The sequence below is a fragment of the Amblyraja radiata genome, chromosome 5, assembly GCF_010909765.2.
Source record: "Amblyraja radiata isolate CabotCenter1 chromosome 5, sAmbRad1.1.pri, whole genome shotgun sequence".
NCBI classification, from domain to species: Eukaryota; Metazoa; Chordata; class Chondrichthyes; order Rajiformes; family Rajidae; genus Amblyraja; species Amblyraja radiata.
In genome coordinates this window covers 62,281,108-62,308,442 of record NC_045960.1, presented here as the reverse complement: position 1 = coordinate 62,308,442, position 27,335 = coordinate 62,281,108, and the positions used below count along the sequence as shown (strand labels likewise).

Sequence of the window (27,335 nt, the reverse complement as noted above, 5' to 3'; positions counted from 1 at the left end):
TTCTGCTTTTGCCAATTTTCCTCATCATGTCATCCAATACATGGTCATATTGGACCTTTACTATCATTATTCTTGGTCGGTCGCCCACCTTTGGGGGACGTCTCGGCACTCTGTGCGCTCGGGCGAGTAATGGCGCCTGGTCCAGGTTCAAATTTGTTTTCAGTACTTCTGCAGCAATTTCACGGGGGTCACGAGTCCCCTCTCTGCCTTCCTGGATGCCCACGATTCTTAAGTTCTGACGACTCTGTCGTCCCTCCAAGTCTGTACATTTTTCAGTTATTTGATACAATAACTTTGATAGGCGTTGATTCTCAGTGATGAGTTGTTTTGTAGTTGCGGTGCTTGTCTCAGCAAGTTCCTCAAGTTCTTTTACAATCTTGTGGTGTTGGTTTAATGTCAGGAGAATAGGTTCAAGTTTAGAATCAAATCTGGATTCCATCTTATTCAGTTTTTCATTTACTTCTTCAACATTTTGAGTCATATTTCTTTCCATATCTAATTTCCAGTCTTCAAGGACTTCGTGTACAATCTCTGTAACATCTTCTTTAATTTGTTCTTTAATTTCTTTTTTAAAAGATGCCAGCTCCTCTTTAACCTCTTGAAAGTTCTGTCTAAGATTTTTAAGTTCCTCCTTAAGGAACGTTTTTAATTCTTCCATCTCAGTCTTTTTCTTCTTCTTTGAGATGTCTTCTCGGGATGCTGTTAAACCTGAGGCCGAGGCTTCAGTTGGGCCTACCTCTTTAGTCTTGCCGTTTTTTGTCTTGCGGGGGGGGGGGGGGAGTATGTTGAGTCGACATACAGCCGGTGTCGCGCGCCTGATGACGTCACGGGCTTAGTGCAAAACAATCGGTGCTGTTTTCTGCAGGTAGGATCTGTCTTTTCCCCCCGTTTTTTCGTTTTTTTCACGGAGCTAGTTGGCGCGAGTCTCTCCTACTCCATAGCGCCACCGGAAGTCCAGCAAGGTTACCTTCTGATTGCGAATTCTGTTCTCCTCAACTGATGAGTCAGTGCTCCATATTGCACCACACATGGAAGAGGCATCAAAAGAAGCAAAGATAGGAGACACTCAATGTCTACCATCAAGAATGATGTCATCATCACCATTGACCAGTCCTGGACAGTTTTGCAGAACAGAGACTTGGGTACATGGTGATCTAACAGTGGTGAGTCAGGTGCAGAGTATGGTGAAGGCAGCGTTTGGCACACTTGCCTTAATAAGCCAGTTCGGTATTCGGAAAAACGCAAGGAATCATGGGATTTGTCAGTCAGTCAGAATAAAAAAAGCAAACGGGGTGCCTGGTAGCGGGGGAGAGCGGGGTATAACAGCGAGAGAGAGGAGGCAGATTCGAGTGGGAGACAGGGAGAGACGGTGAGAGGTGGGGGAGAGGTTTCAGTTAGACAGACAACCACTGGTAAAGCCATGGCTCGTTGCATCTAGGAGATTTGAGAAAATTTCCTCAATCGAGAGAATGCAACTTCAGAACCCTCTCGTCTCGACCGCGATGGAGATTTCTGCGGGCGCAAGGAACAAATGACCTAAAGTTTGCGTTGAGTGAACTGAGTGTTCGTACCGTCCTCGTAGTACACCGGCATTTTGTGAGAGTGGTTGGATCCCGGGATCGAGGAGTCAGCGCCCGACAGGTGAGCGGGCCGCAGTAGCTGGTGCCTCGCCACTGAAAGAACTGACACTTCTGTTCCCCGGGTCTCCCTCGACCCCGCTGCTGCCTCGACCCCGCTACTCAGCGGCAGCCGACTAGGATTCCAGAGCATCGCTGATGCTTCATATCAGCTCCTGATCCCACGCTGCCTATCCGGATAATGTGACCGACGTTGGTTGAGCTCAAGCTGGGATCCAACCACTCTTTGTTCCTTGCAACCGTGGAAATCCCCGCTCCCATCCATCCCAACCACGGCGCAAAAGTCTAATGTGTAGGAAGTCTGAAGGAGGGTCTTCTATCCAGAGGTCCGCGGACTCGAGTGTCGGCGCACGCCCGCAGCCAGCGAGGAGGGGAGGCGCTAGCCCCAGCTCGACTCTGCTTGTCCTGCCGGCGAGATGGCTGGGGATTGGTGCTCTTTTTCCGTGCCGCCTGCGGGCCTGGGTCGCCGCTCCGGCGGAACAGGCAGAGCCGAGCTGGAGCTGGAGCCGGCGCCCCCCCCCCCCCCCCTCCGCGCTTTGCTGCTCACATCCAGCTGCCGCCCCTGGACGGGACACTCGGGAATGGACAGGGACGGCCCAGCGCCGGTTGGTTAGGGACGAGACGCAGGTCTGCACCCTTTATCCCGAGCGACCCATGACCTGTGCATGCGCAGTCGGAATACCGAACTGGCTTATTGGGAGGGGTGTCGAGTGCAAAATTTGAGACATGATGCAGCTCTACAAGTAATTGGCGAGACCTTACTTGCAATACTATGTACAGTTCCAGTCGCCCAGTTACAGGGAGAATGTCATTAAATTGCAATATGTGCAGAAGAGATTCATTAGAATTTTAAATGGGCTTGTGAGCTTGAGTTATAGGGAGATGTTGGAAAGGCTGGGCCAAGAATGCACAAGGTCATGAGGAGCATTGGGTAAAGTGAATGCTCAATATTTTTTGCAGGGCAGAGAATTCTAAAACAATAGGTCATAGGTTTGAGACGAGAGGGGAGACATTTAAGAGAAGCCTTGGGGACAACTTTTTCCACTCAGATGGTTATCTATATCTGGAATGAGCTGCCAGAGGAAGCTACAGAAGCGGATACAATTATAACTTTAAAAGTTATTTGGACAGACACATGGATAGGGAGGGTTTAGAGGGGTATGGGCCAAATGCATCTAGCCCAATATGCCAACTTGGTCAGCATGGACAAGTGGGCCGAAGTGCCTGGCTCTATGACACAAAGCCTCAAACTGAGAACATCTTCCGTTATGTTCCACTCAAAATCTACCAAAAGAAACGTTGATCAAAACTGGATATCCAAGAGACATTGTCAAATACATCAGCAATGTATACCATCATAACCATCACAGGAATGTATACCATCATAACCTGTTTACTGGGATCTGTTTTAGAGTAAGGGAGAACTGTACAAAAGGGACGGATTGCACCTTAACAGGTAGGGGACCGGCATTCTGGCAGGCAGGTTTGCCACTGCGACACAGGTGGTTTTAAACTAAATAAGGGGGGGGGGGGGGGGGGGGGGCATGGGGTGTCAAATGGGATAGTCAAGGACGGAGTTAAAGGGAAAGGGAGTAAAGAGATAGTTAATGACCCCAGAAATAACGGGAAAGAAAGCTTACAAAGGGATAGGAGCGTATGGCCAAGTGTAATAGGGATCGATGTGAATGGTGAGATGCATAAGAAATTAAAAGTTTTGTATTTGAATGCGCAAAGTATAAGAAGTAAAGTAGATGAGCTTGAGGCTCAGTTAGAGGTTGGTAGATATGACATTGTGGGGATTACCGAGACGTGACCGCAGGAGGATCGAGCCTGGGAACTTAATATTCAGGGTTATACATCCTATAGAAAGGACAGGCAGGTGGGCAGAGGAGGGGGGGGGGGGGGGGGGGGTAGTAGCTCTGCTGGTGAGGGATGGAATTCAGTCCCTTGCGAGGGAAGACATAGGGACTGACGAGTCACTGTGGATTGAGTTGAGGAATTGCAAAGGCAAGAAGACACTAATTGGCGTTATCTACAGACCCCCAAATAGTAGCCCGGATGAAGTTGCAGCAGGAGTTAAAACTGGCATGTAACAAAGGTAATGCCACTGTGGTGATGGGGGATTTCAATATGCAGGTAGACTGGGAAAATCAGGTTGGTTCAGGACCCCAAGAGGGAGAGTTTGTGGAGTGCCTCCGAGATGGATTCTTGGAGCAGCTTGTAATGGAGCCGACCAGGGAAATGGCAATTCTGGATTTAGTGTTGTCCAATGAACCAGATATAATAAGAGAACTCGAGGTAAAGGAACCGCTTGGAGGTAGTGATCATAATATGATTAGTTTTAATCTGCAATTTGAGAAGGAGAATGTTAAATTGAAAGTGGCAGTGATGCAGTTGAACAAAGGGGACTATGAAGGCATGAGAGGGGAGCTGGCCAAAGTAGACTGGAAAGGGATCCTAGCAGGAATGACGGTGGAACAGCAATGGCAGGAATTTCTGGGCATAATCCGGGAGACGCAGGATCATTTCATTCCAAAAAGGAAGAAAGATTCTAAGGGGAGTAGGAGGCAACCGTGGCTGACAAGAGAAGTTAGGGATAGAATAAAACTAAAAGAAAAGATGTATAACAGCAAAGAGTAGCCGTAAGCCAGAGGATTGGGAAACTTTCATAGGACAACAGTAGGCAACAAAATGGGCAATACGGGCTGAAAAGATGAAGTACGAGGGGAAGCTGGCCAGGAATATAAAGAAGGACAGTAAAAGTTTCTTTAGATTGTTAAGGGAAAAAGAGTAGCAAAGTCAAATGTGGGTCCCTTGAAGGCAGACACAGGTGAAATTATTATGGGCAACAAGGAAATGGCAGAAGAATTGAATAGGTACTTTGGATCTGTCTTCACTAAGGAAGACGCAAACAATCTCCCAGATGTACTGGAGGACAGAGGATCTTAGGGGGTAGAGGAACTGAAATAAATTTTAATTAGGTGAGAAATAGTATTGGGTAGGCTAATGGGACTGAAGGATGATAAATCCCCTGGGCCTGTGTTCTGCATCCCAGGGTCCTCAGGGAGGTGGCTCTAGAAATAGTGGACGCATTGGTGTTCATTTTCCAATGTTCAATAGATTCAGGATCAGTTCTGGAGATTGGAGGATAGCTAATGTTATCCTACTTTTCAAGAAAGGAGCGAGAGAGAAAACGGGGAATTACAGACCAGTTAGCCTGACTTCGGTGGTGGGAAAGATGCTGGAGTCAATTATTAAAGAGGGAATAATGGGGGATTTGGATAGCAGTAAAATGATTAGTCGAAGTCAACATGGATTTATGAAAGGGAAATCACGCTTGACTAATCTGGAATTTTTTGAGGATGTGACAAGTAAAATGGATGAAGGGAAGCCAGTGGATGTAGTGTATCTAGACTTTCAGAAAGCCTTTGATAAGGTCCCGCACGGGAGACTGGTGACTAAAATTAGAGCACGTGGTATTGGGGGTAGTGTGTTGACATGGATAGAAAATTGGTTGGCAGACCGGAAGAAAAGAGTAGGAGTGAACGGGTCCTTTTCAGAAAGGCAGGCAGTGACGAGTGGAGTCCCGCAAGGCTCGGTGTTGGGGCCACAACTGTTTACCAGATATATTAATAATTTGGAAGAGGGAATTGGGAGCAACACTAGCAAGTTTGCGGATGACACAAAGCTGGGTGGCAGTGTGAACTGTGAAGAGGATGTTAGGAGGTTGCAGGGTGACCTGGACAGGTTGAGTGAGTGGGCAGATGCAGTATAATATAGATAAATGTGAGATCCACTTTGGCGGCAAAAACAAGGGGGCAGATTATTATCTCAATGGGGTTAGGTTAGGTAAGGGAGTGGCAGTGATGCAGTTGAACAAAGGGGACTATGAAGGCATGAGAGGGGAGCTGGCCAAGGTAGACTGGAAAGGGATCCTAGCCGGAATGACGGTGGAACAGCAATGGCAGGAATTTCTGGGCATAATCCGGAAGACGCAGCATCATTTCATTCCAAAAAGGAAGAAAGTTTTCAGGGGAGTAGGAGGCAACCGTGGCTGACAAAAGAAGTTAGGGATAGAATAAAACTAAAAGAAAAGATGTATAACACAGCAAAGAGTAGCCGGAAGCCAGACAATTGGGAAACTTTCATAGGACAACAGAAGGAAACAAAATGGACAATACGGGCTGAAAAGAGGAAGTACGAGGGGAAGCTGGCCAGGAATGTAAAGAAGGACAGTAAAAGCTTCTTTAGATAAGTTAAGGGAAAAATAATAGCAAAATCAAATGTGGGTCCCTTGAAGGCAGACACGGGTGAAATTATTATGGGGAACAAGGAAATGGCAGAAGAGTTGAACAGGTACTTTGGATCTGTCTTCACTAAGGAAGACACAACCAATCTCCCAGAAGTACTGGAGAACAGAGGATCTAAGGGGGTAGAGGAACTGAAATAATTTTCATTAGACGAGAAATAGCATTGGGTAGGCTAATGGGACTGAAGGATGATAAAGTCTCCTCAAAGTCCTCAACGACCTCCTCACCTCTGCTGACACTGGTTCCCTCAACATCCTTATCCTCCTCGACCTGAGCGCAGCCTTCGATACAGTGAACCATAACATCCTGCTCACCAGACTCAAAGACCTCAGCATTGAAGGCTCTGCACTCAGCTGGCTCCGTTCCTACCTTTCCAACAGATCCCACTTCCTCTCTCCACAACCACACCTCTGCTACAGCCACAGTCACTCAAGGCGTTCCCCAAGGCTCCGTACTCGGCCCCCTCCTCCTCATCATCTACATCCTCCCCCTTGGTCAGATACTCCGCCACTTCAACCTGGACTTCCACTGTTACGCCGATGACACCCAGATCTACCTCGGCACCAAATCCTCCCACAACCCCCCCCCTCTCCCATATCAACTCCTGTTTGTCTGCTATAAAAACCTGGATGCACATAACTTCCTCAAACTCAACAGCGATAAGACAGAATTCCTCCTCATAGGCTCCAAAGCCACACTCAGCAAAATCAATAACCCCACTCTCACCATCGACGGCACCACTCTCCCCATCTCCCCAGGCCCGCAACCTTGGCGTGATCTTTGATTCCACCCTCTCCCTTGAGCCTCACATCCGCCATGTCATTAAAACCTCCTTCTTTCATCTCCGCAACATCACCAAACTCGGACCCTCTCTCACACCTCCCGCTGCTGAAAGACTCATCCATGCCTTCATCTCCTCCCGACTGGACTATTGCAACTCACTTCTCCTTGGTATCAGCTCCACCTACATCAACCGACTCCAACTGGTCCAGAACGCAGCCGCCCGACTCATCACCCACACCAAATCCTGGCATCACATCACTCCAGTCCTCAAACAACTTCACTGGCTTCCCATCTCCCACCGGATCACCTACAAAATCCTGATCCTCACCTACAAAGCCCTCCACCATCTGGCCCCCCCATATCTCACTAACCTCCTCTCCCCCTACCAACCCTCACGGTCCCTCAGATCCACATCAGCCGGTCTCCTCTCCATCCACAAGTCCAACCTCCGCAGTTTTGGGGACAGAGCCTTCTCCAGGGCAGCTCCCAGGCTCTGGAACTCCCCCCCAACTGATCCGCAATTCCGTGTCCCTCACCATCTTCCAGTCCCGCCTCAAGACCCATCTCTTCACCTCTGCCTATCCTTAGCCCCACGTCCCCCTCCCTTTTCATCTGTGCATTAATTGCCTCATATTGTGTTTTGAATTGAATTCTGTCTTTACTTTGTGTACTAGTCATGTCTCTACTATTTATTTCATTCCCCTTACATGTTTTTCCTCTACCTGCTAAATTTTTGTAAGGTGTCCTTGAGACTCTTGAAAGGCGCCCATAAATAAAATGTATTATTATTATTATAAATCCCCTGGGCCTGATGGTCTGCTTCTCAGGGTCCTCAGGGAGGTGGCTCTAGAAATAGTGGACGCATTGGTGTTTATTTTCCAATGTTCAATAGATTCAGGATCAGTTCCTGGGGATTGGAGGATAGCTAATGTTATCCCACTTTTCAAGAAAGGAGCGAGAGAGAAAACGGGGAATTACAGACCAGTTAGCTCGACTTCGGTGGTGGGAAAGATGCTGGTCAATTATTAAAGATGTAATAATGGGCCATTTGGATAGCAGTAAAATGATTAGTCCTAAGTCAGCATGGATTTATGAAAGGAAAATCATGCTTGACTAATCTTCTGGAATTTTTTGAGGATGTGACAAGTAAAATGGATGAAGGGGAGCCAGTGGATGCAGTGTATCTAGACTTTCAGAAAGCCTTTGATAAAGTTCCACATGGGAGACTGGTGACTAAAATTAGAGCACATGGTATTGGGGGTAGGGTGTTGACGTGGATAGAAAATCGGTTGGCAGACAGGAAGCAAAGAGCAGGAGTGAACAGGTCCTTTTAAGAATGGCAGGCGGTGGCGAGTGGAGTGCCGCAAGGCTCGGTGTTGGGGCTGCAACTGTTTACCATATATATTAATGATTTGGATGAGGGAATTAGGAGCAACACTAGCAAGTTTGCGGCTGACACAAAGCTGGGTGGCAGTATGAACTGTGAAGAGGATGTTAGGAGGTTGCAGGGTGACCTGGACAGGTTGGGTGAGTGGGCAGATGCGTGGCAGATGCAGTATAATATAGATAAATGTGACGTTATCCACTTTGGTGGCAAAAACAAGGGGGCAGATTATTATCTCAATGGGGTTAGGTAAGGGGGAGGTACAGTGAGACCTGGGGGTCCTTGTACACCGGTTACTGAAAGTTGGCGTGCAGGTACAGCAGGCAGTGAAGAAAGCTAATGGAATGTTGGCCTTCATAACAAGAGGATTTCAGTATAGGAGTAGAGAGGTTCTTCTGCAGTTGTATAGGGCTCTGGGAAGACCACATCTGGAGTATTGTGTACAGTTTTGGTCTACTAATTTGAGGAAAAACATCGTTGTGATTGAGGCAGTGCAGCGTAGGTTCACGAGATTGATTCCTGGGATGACGGGACTGTCATATGAGGAAAGATTGAAAAGACTAGGCTTGTATTCACTGGAGTTTAGAAGGATGAAGGGGTGTTCTTATAGAAACATATAAAATTATAAAAGGACTGGACAGGCTTGATGCAGGAAAAATGTTCCCAATGTTGGGCGAGTCCAGAACCAGGGGCCACGGTCTTAGAATAAAGGGGAGGCCATTTAGGACTGAGGTGAGAAAAAACGTTTTCACCCAGAGTTGTGAATTTGTGGAATTCCCTGCCACAGAAGGCAGTGGAGGCCAAATCACTGGATGGATTTAAGAGAGAGTTAGATAGAGCTCTAGGGGCTGGTGGAATCAAGGGATATGGGGAGAAGGCAGGCATGGGTTATTGATTGACGGACGATCAGCCATGATCACAATGAATGGCGGTGCTGGCTCGAAGGGCCGAATGGCCTCCTCCTGCACCTGTTTTCTATGTTTCCATGTTTCTCTATGTTTCTACTCGTGGCCCATCATATCCTTCACTCTACAACATTGAGCAAGTCAGGAGATCCACCCTGGTTCAATGGAGAGTGCTGAAAGACATGCACCAAAGATCAGCACCAAACCTACCTAGAAATGATAAGATGTTTGACCAGGGAGTTGTTGATTGAGACATTTAAAATGAAAATGAGAAAGCTTCTAACTTAAATGTACTTTCTCATACCAATATACAATATGCAGATGTACACTCCCTTCTCTCTCCTCTGTCAGGTACGCATGAGAATTCTTCAATGTGATTACATGATAAGCTACTTTGATGACACAGCCGTTGCTGCAGGTCAGGGACTTTGAGTTGAGGCTTGAAAACTAATAACATGAGACAGGGATGTCCACACCACACAGAGTGCAAGATAACAGTGGGTTTCTGCTTGACATCAGAAATTGGTGCTGTTATTTCACTGCTGATCACAAAATCCAGCACATTTGCACCATAAAATTCAGAGCTTTGCCCAATGATACTAACATGAAAGCTAACTAATGTTTCTTTTGGCAGGTTGCTGGAATGCCGAGGCAAAATTGTGGTTAGGGTGGTTCAAGAGGCTGATGATTGTTGGGAGGAGGCTATTCTTGAACATGGTAGTTTCTTCCTGATGGTAATGGTGAAACAAGAATGTGTGACTGATGATATAGGCATTTTTCTGGAGGCAGTGGTTCCTGTGGAAGTCTTCAATGGTGGAAAGGTCAAAAAGTGATGGACTTTTTGTAACTCCCTTCATTCTTGGGTGTTTCAGCACTTTCTGTAACATCCTTCATTCTTTGGCGGTCGAATTACCCAACCAGGCCATGATGCAACAAGTCAGTATGCAATCCACCACATTACTTCAAAAGAATATTCAGTGACACACCAAATTTCCTCAATCTTCTAAGAAGATGCGTTGATGATTGCATCAATCTGTTGTGTACAAGACAGATCACAGATGTGCACGCCCCAGGAACACGAATAGTTTAATCTCCCCACCACCGTCCAGCCAATGAAAACAAGTGCGTGGTCCATCAGCTTTCACTTCCTTAAGTCAACAATCAGTTCCTTGGTCTCGCAAGATTATACTGACACTAGTCAACCAGACGTTTTGACAATATTATTAGCTTTTTCTTTTGATCCAGTGCCATCTTTTGGCTGCTCCACTGGCTGCTCCTTCAGCATTTCTATTTTTGTTTCAAATTCCTGCATCTTCTATTTTATTGGTTTATCTTTATCTTCTCAACAGCGACAGGCAAACAAATGCACCCGCTGAGTTTCTCCAGCTTTTTTGTGTACCGACAAATTTACCCGGTGGATTTGTGCCTAAGGGGTACATAACTTGTAATTAAATTTTAAACATTCAGCTATTACTATTCCCTGTCGAGAGTCATATTTTCATGTGGTTTCCTGTCTACCATAACCAATAAACATTCATGCCTTCATCATTTGTTTCTTAGATTTGGGCCTAATATCAGATACAATTGATCTCTTTCAATCCTTAAAATTCTATTGCAACAACCACTCTCTAAAGTTCCCATAATTATCAGATCAATCATATGCATTTTTGGATCATGGAAGTTGGGCTACCTTTCGTACAGAAAGCTTGATGAGAAGGCTGGACATTACAGGAGAAGAGGTTAAGATTCTATTGCATACCATGAATGAGGAGAAATCCTGCGATAGTCATTACATTACAAGTATAGTAATATCTAGTCTGGATGAAGACAATTTTATACCAATATCTAAGGTCTTTACATGGGACCATGCCTGTTTGTCATCAAAATATACCCAGACATGAGGACTTGAAACAATGGGCTTACTTGAAGGATGTCAAGATACCTAAAATAAATTCTCGTATCGACCTACTTATCAGAAGGAATGCTTTGAATGCATTGGAACCTATACAGACTGTGAGGAGCTAAGAGGTTGGACCGTTTGCTGTGAAAACCCTACTAGGATGTGTCTCCTTGAGATGGAACAACGAAAGCAGGAACCAGAAGAACTACCCTACCGCTGCTGTTAATCAAATATCTACTGGTAAATTAGAAAAGCTGTTGATGAAGCAGTATAATCATGACTTCAATGAAAGTACCAGTAAGGAATCTGAAGAAATGCCCAGGGAAGAGTTAAAGTTCTTGGATATTATGAACTACTCAGTAAAGATGATAGATGGACACTATTGTCTGGACTTACCTTTCAAACAAGAAAGCGTTAGTCTGCCGAATAATCGTCATATGGCAGAGCAATGCACTCAGAATCTGAAACGCAAGTTTGGCAAGAATACGAAATTTCATGAGGAATATATACATCTTTCCTAAAGGATATTATTGACAATGATTATGCTGAAATGGTACTAACAGACCAGCTGAATCGAAGTGATGGAGAGCTTTGGTACATTCCGCACCATGGGCTGTATCACTTGAAGAAAGGGACCTTGAGGGTGGTCTTTGACTGTGCAAACTGGGGTGTAAACTGCCCAAGCGAAATATGAGGTGCTGCTCCTCCAATTTGCAGTGGGACTCACTCTGGCAATGGAGGAGGCCCAGGACAGAAAGGTCGGATTCGGAATGGGAGGGGGGGAGTTGAAGTGCTGAGCGGAGATCAGGTTGGTTAATGCGAACTGAGCGGAGGTGTTGGGCGAAGCAATTGGCCAGCCTGTGCTTGGTCTCACCGATGTAGGGCAGTTGACACCTAGAACAGCGGATGCAATAGATGAGGTTGGAGGAGGTGCAGGTGAACCTCTGCTTCACCTGGAAAGACTGCTTGGGTCCTAGGATGGAGTCGAGGGGGAGGTAAAGTGACAAGTGTAGCATTTCCTGCGATTGCAAGGGAAAGTACCAGGAGAGGGGGCGGTTTGGGTGGGAAGGGACGAATTGGTCAGGGTGTTAAGGAGGGAGCGGTCTCTGCGGAAAGCCAAAAGGGGAGAAGATTCGAAGATGTGGCCAGTGGTGGGATCCCGTTGGAGATGGCGAAAATGTCTGTTGTATGTGACGGCTGGTGAGGTGGAAGGTGAGGACAAGGGGAACTCTGTCCTTGTTACGAGCAGGGGGATGAGGGGAGGGGGGGGGGGGGGGGGGGAGCGGAGCTACGGGATATAGAAGAGACCCTGGGGAGAGCCTCATTTATAGTCGAAGAGGAGAACCCCCATTCACTAAAGAATGAGGACATCTCCGTTGCCCTGGTTTGGAACACCTCATCCTGGGTGCAGATGCGGCGTAGACGGAGGAATTGGGAGTAGGGGATAGAGTCCTTACAGGAAGCAAGGTGGGAAGAGGGTTTGTAGTAGATGTCGGCCAGTAGTCTGTTACCTGTGATGGAGATAGTGAGGTCTAGAAACTTATTAAATTCTGACAAGAACCGGTTGCTTTGACGGCTGATATTAAAGCGATGCTTCATCAAGTCAAAGTATCAGAAAACACATTGACTACTTGCGATTCTTCTGGTGGCCTGATGGTGATGCACAACAAGATCTCATTGAATACCGAATGAAGGTACATCTCTTTGGAGCAGTGTCATCGTCAAGTTGTGTGAACTTTGCATTAAAGAAGACTGCAGAGGACAATAAAGCTCACTTTCCAGAAGAAGTGATAACCACTGTGAAGAATAATTTCTATGTGGATGATTGCTTAAAATCCATGTCTACGGAGCAGGAAGCAATTCAAATGGTAAAACATCTGACTTCCCTGTGCAATTAAGGGAGGATTCACGCTTTCCAAGTGGCTCAGCAACAGCCGTGTTGTATTGGAAAGCATTCCACCAGATGATAGAGCCAAGGAGACCAGGGAGCATTGGGACTGCACTGGTGCGTTGAAACAGATGTGTTCAAGTTCAGAATCTCGATTCAAGAGTGACCATGTACTCGAAGGGGTATCCTATCCGTGATTGGTTCAGTTTACGACCCTTTGGGATTTCTAGCACCGTTTACACTGCCAGCCAAGTTGATTTTGCAGGATCTGTGTAAGGAAAAACTTGAATGGGATGAAAGTATAACGCAAACTTCCTCTCAACGATGGCCAGAATGGTTGTCAGATCTTAACAAGATCTCAGAGTTCAAAGTGGATCGGTGCATGAAGCCTACAAGCTTTGGTAAGATCAGAAGTGCACAGTTGCATCATTTCTCAGATGCCAATGAAAGTGGCTACGGTGCTGTTTCCTATCTAAGTAGAAAATGATAACAAAGAAGTACATGTTGCATTCTTAATGGGAAAGGCCAGAGTGGCACCATTGAAGCAAATGAAAATTCCCAGAATGGAATTTACTGCCGCAGTCTTAGCTGTTAAAGAAGACATATTTCTGCAAAAAGAACTACAGCTTCAACTGGAAGAATCTATCTTCTGGACTGATAGTACTGCGGTGCTTAAATACTTCAACAATGAGAACAAAAGTGTTTTGACATTTGTAGCAAACAGAATCACTTTTGTATTGGGAGCTACTAATGTTTCACAATGGAAATATGTTAACATAAAGGAAAATCCTGCGGATGAAGCTTCCAGAGGACTAACAGCAGATCGCTTCTTAAGCACCAAGCATCAATGGACCAGAGTTTCTCTGTAGGCCAGACAGAGAATGGCCAAAGCTTGAGCTGGGATTTTAAATCACTGCTAATGATCCGGAAATTAAACAAAACATCCCAGTGAGCGTCGTTGCGGAAAATCCTATTATTCTCTCGAAGGACTTTCACATATCAACATTATTGTTACGACATATCCATGAGTTGAAAAAAGAGAGAGACCAACTATTTGGTTTATCAACAGGCCTTGTCGATTCACTTGGTCACAATCTGGAATAAAGTCCCTCCATTGTAACACGTCCCTTTTAAATCACTGCATTTGAGTGCCCCATGAATTAAACACATCTCTCATACCACCGAGCTACACATTCAGTTTTCTGATCTTATTTATCCCATGGCTCAGAAAGCAATACAGAGATTAAGCCGTGGTTGAGCTTATTTTTTATTTTATATTTTTATATAAATCTGTTATTAAATTTTTATGTTATTAACTGTCTATGTCACTGTTATAAATTGTATTTTTGTTTAGACCTGTGTTTTGTGAAAAGCACTTTGGGTTGCATTCAATTGTATGAAAAGTGCAATACAAATAAATTTATTATTATATTATAGTCCGAATATTAAACTGCAATGGTATTCTGACATCACGATCTAAAATACAACAAAATCTCTCACCTTTCATTTTCATTATTTCCCAAGAAGGTCCCAAATTGAGAGGCATAAGCATGTTCAAACAACACGATTAGAAACTGTTCATTAAACTCAAATGAACATGGAAATTGGTGCTGGATCTGCCAGCAGCAATCCAAAAAGAGGAGAAATGTAGGTGCTTCATTTTTCTGCTTGGAATTAGAATAGGCTGACTGAGCACAGCGCTGCTGGAATGGATGGCCAGCCTGCAATACATAAGCAAGTTAGACACAATTTTTTCAACAGTTAAAAAAATGCTCCATACAATACAAAAGGTGATAATGACAAGACAGTCAGAGGTGAGATGACATTTTGCAGGCAGCATGCAGGAATACTCGAATACTTGTATAGGGTGATTTCACGAAAGGTCACTGGAGCGTAAATCCCCACTCACGTGACCGAAAATTTTAACTGGGGGACAAGCGTCACTTCCGGTACATGTTAGTGGATGGGAAAACACGCACTTTCACACCCGTTAAAAACATCGAAAACGGCCCGTTTTTGAGCTGCAATTAAGTGAGCCAGTCGGGGTGACCGTGAGGAACAGCTACCTAAATTTACAGTCCAAAAAAAAGATAGAAACTAAGGTAAATACAAGAGGGAGCTGAAGGGGCAAAATAAGCAGAAGTGCTAGCGGACATTTTTCGTGGAGATTTAAAGATCCAAAATATCGGGAATTATCGCGTTTGCTCGCTGCATTTCATCAAAAGTGGCAATGGGATAATTCTCAGCTGTTGGACAAAATCAGGAGATTTTATTATTTGCCAGAATATATTTCTCAATGTTTCTTGTTTAAAGCCTGCACAATCACCCAAACTACTTATTTATTTTTCATCTAAGTAGTTTGGGTGATTGGGCAGGCTTTAAACAAGAAACATTGAGAAATATATTCTGGCAAATAATAAAATGTCCTGATTTTGTCCAACAGCTGAGAATTATCCCATTCCTTAGCTTGCATCCGAGTAAAATTGATTTCCAAACGCATTGAGAGTTTACGATTATTTAAATGGTAAATGGAGCTTCAGAAGCGTGTTCATTTTGCATGTTAAAACCCACCCGAGAACCATGGGCGATTTTGCAATTTTACTGACGGATTTCTAACTTTTAATACTTTTCATCTAACAAATGAATAAAGATAACAAAGTCAATAATGCCACTTTTGATGAAATGCAGCGAGCAAACGCGATAATTCCCGATATTTTGGATCTTTAAATCTCCACGGCAAATGTCCGCTAGCACTTCCGCTTATTTTGCCCCTTCAGCTCCCTCTTGAATTTACCTTAGTTTCTATCTTTTTTTTGGACTGTAAATTTAGGTAGCTGTGCCTCACGGTCACCCCGACTGGCTCACTTAATTGCAGCTCAAAAACGGGCCGTTTTCGATGTTTTTAACGGGTGTGAAAGTGCGTGTTTTCCCATCCACTAACATGTACCGGAAGTGACGCTTGTCCCCCAGTTAAAATTTTCGGTCACGTGAGTGGGGATTTACGCTCCAGTGACCTTTCGTGAAATCACCCTATACTCGAATTTTGACCTTTCAAACCTGAAATCAGCAGCCAGACCAACAGCAGTAGGAAATGGGCTTTTAAGCCGTTTAAATACTTTAGTGACCTGACAGATCTAACTCTTCTGCATTAGGGACAAGAAGTGGAAGCAATGGTAAGAGCTCCATTGTGCTAGAAAATGTGATCACCGGGGAGGCCTAAAGTGCTAGGGATCATGACAACCAAATCCCTAATTTCCCTAGCATCCTTCAGGTCAATGTACAATCACCAGTGAACAAGATAGAAGATCAAGAGCAAGACAGCTGGATCAGAGGGACATGAGGAACTGCTGTGTACTATGTTTCACAGAGAAGTGGCTCACTCCCATGTCTCTAGATATGATGCTCCAGCCTGAGGGCTTATCCACTCACCAATGTCAGAAAAAGGAAAAGTACCCAATTCATGATGAACTCTTTGTGGTACTTGGATGTTGCAAGGTCTTGTCCCATGCCAGCCCCCATGACCTGAAACTGACAGTGAAGTGCCAACAGGTCCTCCTACTGACAAAGTTCTCCGATGTCATCCTGACTGCAATTTACATCCCACCTCAGGCAGATATCAAGCTAGCACTTGAGGAATTATGCTGCTCAATCAACACGCACAAAACATCATACCCCATCACCTTCCCCATCATCGCTGAGGTCTTCAACCAGGCTAGCCTGAAGTACCTGTCCAACTACCATCAATAGAAGAGGACCCAACATAATCAACCGCTGCAATGCTTTCATTCTGAATGGCAAATGCTTCATCCCACGCCCAGGGCCGGCCTTAGGAGGCGCGGGGCCCAATTGGGAACAATTTTAGTGAGCCCCAGGTTCCCAGCCGAGGTCTGTCAGCCCTGCTATTTAGTATATGTTATGAAATTGTACACTAAAGTGCTATGGATTATACACTGTCTGAATCTCTCCTGCTCACTCCTGTTTGACTGTCAGTAGCTCCGCTGGCTTCCAACCTTTACCGTAGCTGCTAATTACCATTAAACTGCATTATGTGATTGGACACAATGCCCTTAGAGACAGCGGTTGATTGGCCACCAAATAATCGGGCACAAATTGACAAATAAGAAAATAATAAAATCGCTGGTTGGTGCGAACTCAGTGGACTATCTGCGCTGCATCTCCAAACTAAACAGTATAACATGCAGGTACATTAATTTAAATATAATTTGGTGAATATTTCACATGATTTCTCACTGTATCTGACTGTTTAAGATGTTTGGTCAGCCTTGGGCATTGACTCTGAACTAAAAACCTAAACCAGACTCAATTGTATCGTCACATTGGACTCAGAAAACTCACACATCTCTGCATTCAGGAGGCTGCCGTGGTTGGAATCACCGGCTCTGAGACCAGAGTGGGAAAAGCGACCCGAGATCAATACATAAGATGATAGCTCTTCTCAATAAAAAGTGAAGTTTTTCACTCTAACCGTGATGGCTAGAGCTTCTTGCAAGGTGATCTATGACCTCGTTAAGTAAATATTGTCGTAACGCTCAGTTGAGGTCAGATGAAGAAGATATTCATTATTGTTCAGTGGAGCCCATGGATGTGTCACTGAAAGCAGTGAAGAAAGCAATCTTCACACTGCTTGTCCCCGTGTTTAATGAAGTGACTTTTAAATTACTTGAAATAAAAGTTGATTTCTCTTTGTAACAAATGTCAACCGTGCTTCTATTGAAAGAGAAATCAATACACTTCTTTCTCTAACCTTCCGTAATTCAGTTGACTTTTATTTATAGTGGAAGATGCAAACATTGTCAGCTCCACCTGGACTTGACCCAGAGTGACTGGGGAGTCCAGAACAAGGGGCCACAGTTTAAGAATAAGGAGGTAGGCCATTTAGGACTGAGATGAGGAAACACCTTTTCACCCACAGAGTTGTGAATCTGTGCAATTCTCTGCCACAGAAGGCAGTGGTGGCCAATTCACTGGATGTTTTCAAGAGAGAGTTAGATTTAGCTCTTAGGGCTAACGGAATCAAGGGATATGGGGAGAAAGCAGGAACGAGGATACTGATTTTAGATGATCAGCCATGATCATAAAGAATGGCAGTGCTGGCTCGAAGGGTCGAATGGCCTACTCCTGCACCTATTTCCTATGTTTCTGTTTCTATGACTGATAGAAATGCATGCTCCATTCTTGAAGGTATCTCGTGCTGGACTTGAAATCCCCATCAAGTCATAATGTACCAATAAAGATGCTCTGCTTTCTTTCCATAGTTTATCTGCTCAAGTTTAGTTTAGTGATATAGCACGGAAACAGGCCCTTCGGCCCACCGAGTCCGCACCGACCAGCAATCCCCGCACATAAACACTATCCCACACACACTAGTGACAATTTACATTTGTACCAAGCCACTTAATCTACAACCTGTACGTCTTTGGCGAGCGGGAGGAAACGGAAGATCTCGGAGAAAACCAATGCAGGTCACGAGGAGAACGTATAAACTCCATACAGACAGCACCGGTGAGGCAGCCACTGTGCCGCTGCGCCACCGTGCCGCGAAGGTTTGTCGTGCGAGATTTGAATTGGAGGTCTGTGAAACAGTGCAGGGCAATGCACCTTCTAGTTTTGTCCAGCACATTGAGGAAGTGAGTTATGCTTTACTCTAAAACCTTGGCAACAAAAGTCAATGACGACCCCCCCCCCCCCCCCCCCCCAACAGAAAGGAACCGCAGATGCAGCCGTCACTGCAAAACTTCAATGATTCCGGGAATGCCGAGGCGACAGAACGAGAGAGACACACAACGTGGGTCGGTAGCTGAATGACTAACCTGCACACCAAGAAGAAACTCGCGGTCTGAGCCCTCAACCATGATGATGAGTTTTAAGAAATTCTCAATGTCGTCAATGCATCGGTCTACATTCTCAGTGTAATTGTGTTTTGACCAAGTATTAATGACGTTGCGTTCCTTTGAATAAAATTCACAGGGCGTCATGAATACTTGGTCAAAACACAATTACATTTACTGAGGAATGTGGATCGATTAATTGATGACACATTGTATAACGACGTGTTAACTACTGGCTGTTAACGTGCTACTAGTTAACACATCGTTTTTGTCTGATGGCCGGTGCAGTGGTTTTTATCCATGTTCGTTTAAAAATTAAAATAAAAATCCGTATTAGATAATGTTTAAACAAAAAATACAAACAAAAAAAAATTGTATTTAGCAACGCAAATTCGTATTTCCGTACGAAATACGGAAAATTAGCGCGGGGCCCCCCATTGGCGCCAGGCCCAATTGGGAGCAATCGGTCCAATCGGCTTAAGGCTGGCCCTGCCCACGCCCTCACTTCTGACCACCTGGTCGGGCTGCTGCTTCCTGTGTGGAGACTGAAGTGTGAGGCACTGATGAAAAGGATCACAAAGAACTGGTAAGGCGAGGCAGAGGAGCAGTTATGGGACTGTTTTGAATCAGACGACGTTCAAGGTTTCATCATCAGACCTGAATGAATATGCCACCGTTATCCCCAAATTCAAAGAAATGAGTGGATGAGTGTGTTATCGACAAACACATTTCAAGCTTTCTCCAATCAGATTATCTATATTACTAAAAGTCTGATCTTGACCGCTTTTGGCCCACTGTGCTGCGATTTCCGAGAGAACGCCTACGGCCGTCATTTTTGGCCACCTCGCTCAGAGCCCCCCTCCGCCTTCCGGGACCAGATGATTTTTCCCATCGATGACAAATCAGAGAGATATTTATGTTTTTTCTTTAATTAGCCATTCTCTCTGCTGCCCCTGCTGGAGGGAGGGGGAGGGACTATAAAACCAGGAAGTGGTGTGCCTCACTCAGTCTCTGCAAGATGGAGGAAGCCAGAGGGTCACGTCTCTGAGCTCTGAATAACACTGAACACATGTCTACTCAACTGTGAGTGCCCTTAATGTGGTTTGAAAATGAAAATATGGTTGGTTTGAAGTAAAAATGCACTGCAAATGGTTGTTTGGGTTGAAGTAAAAATGCACTGCAAATGGTTGTTTGGGTTGAAGTAAAAATGCACTGCTAATGGTTGTTTGGGTTGAAGTAATTGGTGGAGAGGTGGAATTGGTGGAGAGGTGGAACATTGCGTCGGGGGACCAGCCCTCCTGTGTGAACATGGGACCCAACGGGTCCCACTTAGTCTAGTAGACATTATATTTTGTACCTGCAAATCTTTTCCTCAATGTGGATAAGTACTAAATATAATTATTTTTTCTAACTTCTTTTCTGTAACCCACTCAATGACAAAAATGCTAATTATATTTAATCTTTTTTAAATGATGCAATTCCATTAGCGCAAGCAGCCAAATTAGATCCATTATACCTGCAACCATTCACGCTCAATTAATGCCTCAAATCCATTAATTGTTCTTGATTGTGGATCTAGGATGATGCGAGCAAGAGAGGTAACTTGCAAAGTGGAGTCGATCCCTTCACTGCCATGAACCAATACAGATGCACCTTCCCTAAAACGAGAGGAACACAATGAATGTTTGGAAAGAAAAGCATAACGTTGAATACTACGGATCTACATTTACTGATCCTAAAAAGCACTGAATTATTAACTATTATTGGTATAAAGCTTCTTGCAGTGCAAATAAATTACGTTTCTGTTGTTAAATTGTATGATACTAGTACTATAATACTAATAGTACTAATCCCGTACAAAATTGAGTTTCAACATTGTATTTTATAAACTCAAATCATAATGTCATTAAATATTGTGTGGCCTACACAGTTTATGAAATGCTCAACAAATTTAGGAGTATGAACATGTATTTTAATATTTTGCATCTCTGGCTTTCGCAGAACTAGAAAATAGAGATGCACATTAATTTTAGTAGGAGGGAGGTGGGGATGGATGCTCTGACCTGAGAAAGAGAAATAAGTTTATTTAGACAGCAGCAAAATGGGTGAAATCAAGAAACAGTGAAGGCAGGTGGAATATGGTCAAGTTACTATGGCTGTGTAATTAGTTGCTGAAGAAGAGACAGACCAGATTGTAAAGGAGGAAAAGGAAAAAGGATGGCAGGTAGAAATGGATCATATGTAGAATACCTAATATTGTCTGGAAAGTTGCAACATACCGAGATAGAATATGAGGTGTTGTTTAGTTTAGTTAGTAAAAGGAACATACAGAGTGCATAACTAAAAGCTTTGCAAATGACAAAATATTCATTGACAATGGAGTGGGTAATAGAAAAGAGCATTGCTGAAAAGGCAGTTGCACAAAAAATAAATTAGCACAGAAGCAGTATTTATTATTAGGAAGAATAGAGGAAAAAATGAATTAGCAGTCTGAAGAAGGGTCGCAAACGTCACCTATTCCTTTTCTCCAGAGATGCTGCCTGAACCGCTGAGTTACTACAGCATTTTGTGTGTATCTAACAGTCCATTAATATAGGGGGAGAGGAAATAAATGACCACAATGCCATATGAACAGAAATCCTTGAAGGAATTTTTTTTCCTAAATATCCTCTGAGTAGTTCCTATTAAAAATGAGATATGAAAAGGTTATGGAAATGGATTCAAGAATATTAATGTCTCTAAATACAAAATCAATTAACTAGATAGGTTTGCCCAAGAGTAGTTCCCAGCATGATGTGCAGTTTGAAACAAGTTCTTACCTGTCAACACACTGTGCAGCTAGGCAAGCAGTGGTTAATATTTCTTTTATGTGGCTCAACCAGCTGGAAGCCTCCAATTTGCTCAGCCACCTATCCATATTGTGAGATTGGTCATTAGAAGCTTCAACCAGTTTGATTAAACTTTCCTGAAGAATGTGGTACCTGATTAAAATAAATAAAACATACAACATGCAAATTTCATACACTTTGTATATATAACAATACTGATGGATCTGTGTAACAAAGTATTTTTACACAACGATCTGAAAGCAATCAACATCACAAAATTAATTAACTACACTAGTCATTTTTTGTGCAAGACAATACTGTAATATTTACCACTACAAAGCAGTTACCGTATAAATTTGTAGACATTAAAATTTCCACCTTTCAGACTGACGAAGGGTCTCGACCCAAAACATCATCCATTCCTTCTCTCCAGAGTTGCTGCCTGTCCTGCTGAGTTACTCCAGCAATTTGTGTCTACCTTTTATTTTTGTATATATATATTTTATTTCTAACCATCACCATCCTCTGACAGATACATGCAGTATAGTTTTGCCAGTGGCTAGGTGATGAGCAGTGCCTTGTTTCCTCCAAACGTGGCGCTTGGCATTCAGGCCAGAGTTCAATCTTGGTTTAATCAGACCAGAGAATCTTGTTTCTCATGGTCTGAGAGTCCTTTAGGTGCCTTTTGGCAAACTCCAAGCGGGCTGTCATGTGCCTTTTACTGAGGAGTGGCTTCCGTCTGGCCATTCTACCATAAAGGCCTGATTGGTGGAGTGCTGCAGATATAGTTGTCCTTTTGGAAGGTTCTCCCATCTCCACAGAGGAACTCTGGAGCTCTGTCAGAGTGACCATCGGGTTCTTGGTCACCTCCCTGACCAAGTTTGGCCGGGCGGCCAGCTCTATGAAGAGTCCTGGTGGTTCCAAAGTTCTTCCATTTAAGAATGACGGAGGCCACTGTGCTCCATAGGACCTGCAAGGCTGCAGAAATTTTTTATACCCTTCCCCAGATCTGTCTCTCGACACAATCCTGCCTTGGAGATCTACGGACAATTTTGCTCAATTTTGAGTGTCATAGCAAACGGTCTGAATACTTATGTAAATGTGATATTTCAGTTATTTCTTTTTAATTACTTTGCAAAAATTTCTAAAGACCTGTTTTTGCTTCATTCTGGAGTATTGTGTGTAGATTGATGATAAAAAAAAAGAATTTAATTCATTTTCAAATAAGGCTGTAACGTAACAAAATGTTGAAAAAGTGAAGGGTTCTGAATACTTTCTGAATGCACTGTACATGGAATGAAGCAGGTTGTTGTTTTGTTTTGATTACATATTTTTCTTTCATTACAATTCACAAGTGGATCCTGGTTTGTGGAGCTCAGAAAGCAATGTTTTATTTCGTGGTTCTTTACAGAGAAATCTAACCAAAGGAATTGATATAATTAAACATTTAAATTCAATTGCAAGCTTGCAATTTTAAGCTTGTTAGCCACAAAGTCCCCCCCCAAAAAATATCCTTCTGCATATCATAGAGCACGAACAAATGCTTATAAAAATCAATATGAATTGAATAGTTGTGCTTTTTACTGACCTCTCAATGGACTTGTGAATTCGTCTCCACTGAGGATAGTGTGCTTCCTGCTCAAAGCCACCTCCTTTGGCTCTGGCTTGCTGAGCAGCAGTAATCGATCTGGTGTCAATTATATAACCACGTTTCCCAGGCCGTAGAGTGGCATTAATCAATCTTTCATCTTCCTTACACCTTCTTCCATTGGTTCCAGTCAGTGGTTGCGCACTATACATCATTACCTAAAAATGGTTCATCATTAAATAGTAAATTGAAAAAATGGTTATGGTTGCATAAATAATATTTTAAGACCATCAATCAAAAGTAACGTTGTGAATTTGAATCAATTGTTAAAGTTTTGTTTTGCCTGCTCACGCATTAAATTACATAATGACAGGATTTTATAGTCGGTATCATTGAAGCTCGCTGTTGACCTTGATTAAAACTGCCCAGTGAATGGGAGTTGCAATCTGCCTTGTTGACTGCATTGCCAATCACGGGAGTAATTCCACGATTAGCAAATTGTTCCAAAATAGTCTACTGCACTCGCATGCAAGAGTTGCCATGTTTTAGCACCAGTTAAGGTCCAGTCCACACTCTAGTTGTTAAGAGTGGTGATTGTTCCAGGCAATACTAAGGCTGTCGGGGGGTCTCCAGCCATCACCTTCCCTTGGACATCTAGATCGACCAGCGAACTGCCGTTGTCTCCTCTCCCATCCACCTTTGTTCACTGGGGAGCCTCCAACAGTGGATCTTGATGGTGTGGTAGGCCACATATCAGTACCTCTCCTACCGGCCTTGCTCACGTCGTCATCACCGGCTCCATTCTCTGGTTTTTCGAGGTTGAGCAGACGGCCGGCTTGGCATGCTCCTCCTTCCAGGTCACCAACCGCTGGGTCCGATGAGCAGGCAGCTGGCAGTCCGCCGGGTTTCGCATTCAGCCATGGCAAACTGGCTCGGCAACTACCCCCTGCAGGCTGCTGTACACCCTGGTCTTGAATTTGACCGTGTGGGACCGGCTCAGCGGCTTCCCCCCGCAGCTTTCTGCCCAATTTCCTACCAGCAATCAATTTAAGTATGATGGCTCTTTTTATCCAGATAGATATCCAAAAAAAGCACCCAAAGTAAACACGAGGGAACACCAACACAGGCAACACATTTTCAAGTAGTATGCTTACAAATTAACTGAACAGATATGTTATTTTCCCTCTTGCTTCTATTGTGTGTTTGTGCAAACAACTGAAGAAAACATCGGCATATTGATCTCTTTGGCCAAATCATACCGCCTCTCAGAAATGAGCAAAGTTCACTGTCCACTAACGGACACTCCACCCCAAAATACTTAAGATAGGAAGAACATCCTACATGAAACTGAAAAACAAAATGTTGACCCCCTGTCACTCAGCAGCGTTTAAATAACTGTTCTTCCACACTGTGACGATTGTCATTTCCGTTGGCCACTGCTCCAGCAAACTTGTCAACCACTGATGTTCAGCTCGCAGCTTGTCACATTGCTGGGCTCAGAACATATCAATCTGCTATTTTCCTTATGCTAGGCTGCTCCTTGCTTGAACCGGATATAAACCCTATATTCAGGCATCTTTTCATGGTGGTTAGATTTTCACCATTTAGCTAAAACCATGCTGCTAAAAACTAAGCAATCGTCTCAAAACCTATTTTCTTAAATTTCTATTCCCAGAAATTTCATTAACTATTAATGTACAATCAATTATTTTTTTTTGGAATCAGCAGTTTGAGGAGGCTATAAAGCCATCTTCTCTCACATTATTGCAAAGGTAGGTCTTTGGGATAACAGATCCAATTTAGCTGTACTTGGTAAATGTGGATTAGCAAACAACCCTCCTTTGTTTCACATTTCTCAAACACAGCTGAATATTAGTTGATTCTGTACTTTGAGTGTAACTGATCCGATCCCAATGAAGCAGAACAAATTGCTGCACATGACCCAGGAATGCCCCTGTCAACTGTTGCTCAAAATACCCAATAGTTTTAGCTCCAGGACAATCTCCCACTCGAGCGAATACAACAGATATCATTTGGATGCATATTATTCAGACCTATCCTCAGTTGAAAAATGAAAACTGGGTTTTATGTTACACAAAACTCAAATGGTCACTTTCCACCTGAAAAACTAAATCAACTTTCAATACTGAATCTCAAACACGAGTTTCACCAAACTCTAAATCACATTTGTAAGAAAACTATAGCGCCATCGAGTGCGAGGAGGGACCGAGAGAAAGGTAGACTGGCGAGAGCAATGGGGGAAGAGGGGGTGGGGTGGGGAATTGGCGGAGTGGGAGAGGCCTGCTGCTATGTGCAGCGGCTGACAGTAGATACTGTAGAACTGTTCAGTACTTTTGTAACTTTGTCAGCGCCAACACGTCAGGACACTTGTGTACTGCCTAGGTTGTATGCAAAACAAATCATTTCACTGTACTTGGGTACATGTGACAATAAAGTATCATTCATTCAAAATCGCATAAACATATCACTCCCTCATTCACAAAAGATAATCAGCTATTGCGGCAGAGATGACCAGCACCATAACCAGATAGTCCATTCCTATCTTCGCTGATTTAGCCACCAGTTTACTTTTCCCCTGCCTTTCCCTGCCCTTCAATTTTTGCATCTCCTTTCACCAATTCACATTTTTACCCTCAGCTCCCATTTCTCTCAGTCCATCTCCTCTCCCACAAAACACCTCCCATCCATGGTGGAGAAATATTAAAATGACATTGTGTGACTTTAAAATGGGGACTAAATTACATCTGCATACCCACATCCAATTAGCTCAGCATTCTAAGTTCCTTCACCTAAAGACTTGCACAATCAACTGCGATGCTATTCTTGTACTCATTCCACTGAAAGCTGCCTAACTATTTCCAAAGATGGGCACAAAAAGCTGGAGTAACTCAGCGGGACAGGCAGCATCTCTGGAAAGAAGGAATGGGTGACATTTCGGGTCTCGACCCGAAACGTCACCCATTCCTTCTCTCCAGAGATGCTGCCTGAAGAAGGATCTTGACCCGAAACGTCACGCATTCCTTCTCCCCAGAGATGCTGCCTGCCCCGCTGAGTTACTCCAGCTTTTTGTGTCTATCTTCGGTTTTAAACCAGCATCTGCAGTTCCTTCTTACACATAACTATTTCCACGATGAACGCCATCATGGAATACAATATTATCTTGGACAGGTAACTCTGATGAGTTTAAACGTTAACCTCATAATTCACCACAACTTGTTTTCACCCATTTCTGGTAAAACAGCCCAGTCCACCACGGGTTCTGACCTACCCACCATCTAAGGGATTTATAGGGGTCGCTGTCTCAAAAAAGCAGCCAGTATCATCAGAGATCCACACCACCCTGGTTACATTAATTTCACCCCTGCCATCAGGAGGAACAGGAGCCTCAAAACTGTAACATTCAGGTTCAGGAACAGCATTTTCCCAACAGCCAAAGATAGACAAGATGCTGGAGCAACTCAGCGGGACATGCAGCATCTCTGGAGAGAAGGAATGGGTGACATTTCGTGTTGAGACCTTTCTTCAGACTGAAATTCATGGGAAAGGGAACGAGAGATGTAGACGATGATGTCAAGAAATATAGAACAAATAAATGAAAGATATGCAAAAAAGTAACAATGATAAAGGAAACAGGCGACTGTTCGATGATTGGACGATCAGCCATGATCATATTGAATGGCGGTGCAGGCTCGAAGGGTCGAATGGTCTACTCCTGCACCTACTTTCCATGTTTCTATGTTTGCTAGGTGAGAACGAAAAGCTGGTGTGACTTGGGTGGGGGAAGGGATGGAGAGAGTGGGAATGCAGGGGATTCTTGAAGTTAGAGAAATCAATATTCATACCCCTGGGTTGCAAGTTGCCCAAGCAAAATATGATGCTGTTCCTCCAATTCACGTTTGGCCTCACTCTCACAATGGAGGATGCCTAGGACAGAAAGGTCAGTGTGGGAATGGGAATTAGTGTTTAGCAACCGAGAGATCAGGTAGGTCCAGGCGGACTGAGCGAAGGTGTTCAGTGAAACGATCGCCCAGTCTACGTTTGGTCTCGCCGATGTTCAAGAGTCCAAATCTTGAACATCAGATGTAGTAGATGAGGTTGGAGGAGGTGCAAGTAAACCTCTGCCTAACCCGAAAGGACTGCCGGGGTCGCTGGATGGAGTAGAGGGAGGAGGTATAGGGAGGGACAGGTGTTGCATCTCCTGCAGTTGCAGAAGGTACCTGGGAGGGGTTGGGAAGGGATGAG

The 27,335-nt window shown here is 44.1% G+C and overlaps 1 protein-coding gene across 1 annotated transcript in view; it reads right to left on the bottom strand.

The window, feature by feature from the left end:
* mtmr9 (myotubularin related protein 9) overlaps nt 1-27,335 on the bottom strand; it is a 76,446-nt gene that overhangs the window by 9,380 nt on the left and 39,731 nt on the right. The window contains exons 5-8 of the mRNA XM_033021370.1: nt 23,073-23,290; nt 21,476-21,637; nt 20,173-20,314; nt 14,308-14,528 (exon numbers count right to left, since the gene is read on the bottom strand). Of these exons, the coding sequence (XP_032877261.1) occupies nt 14,308-14,528; nt 20,173-20,314; nt 21,476-21,637; nt 23,073-23,290 (743 nt within the window). The remainder of the gene's footprint in view (nt 1-14,307; nt 14,529-20,172; nt 20,315-21,475; nt 21,638-23,072; nt 23,291-27,335) is intronic.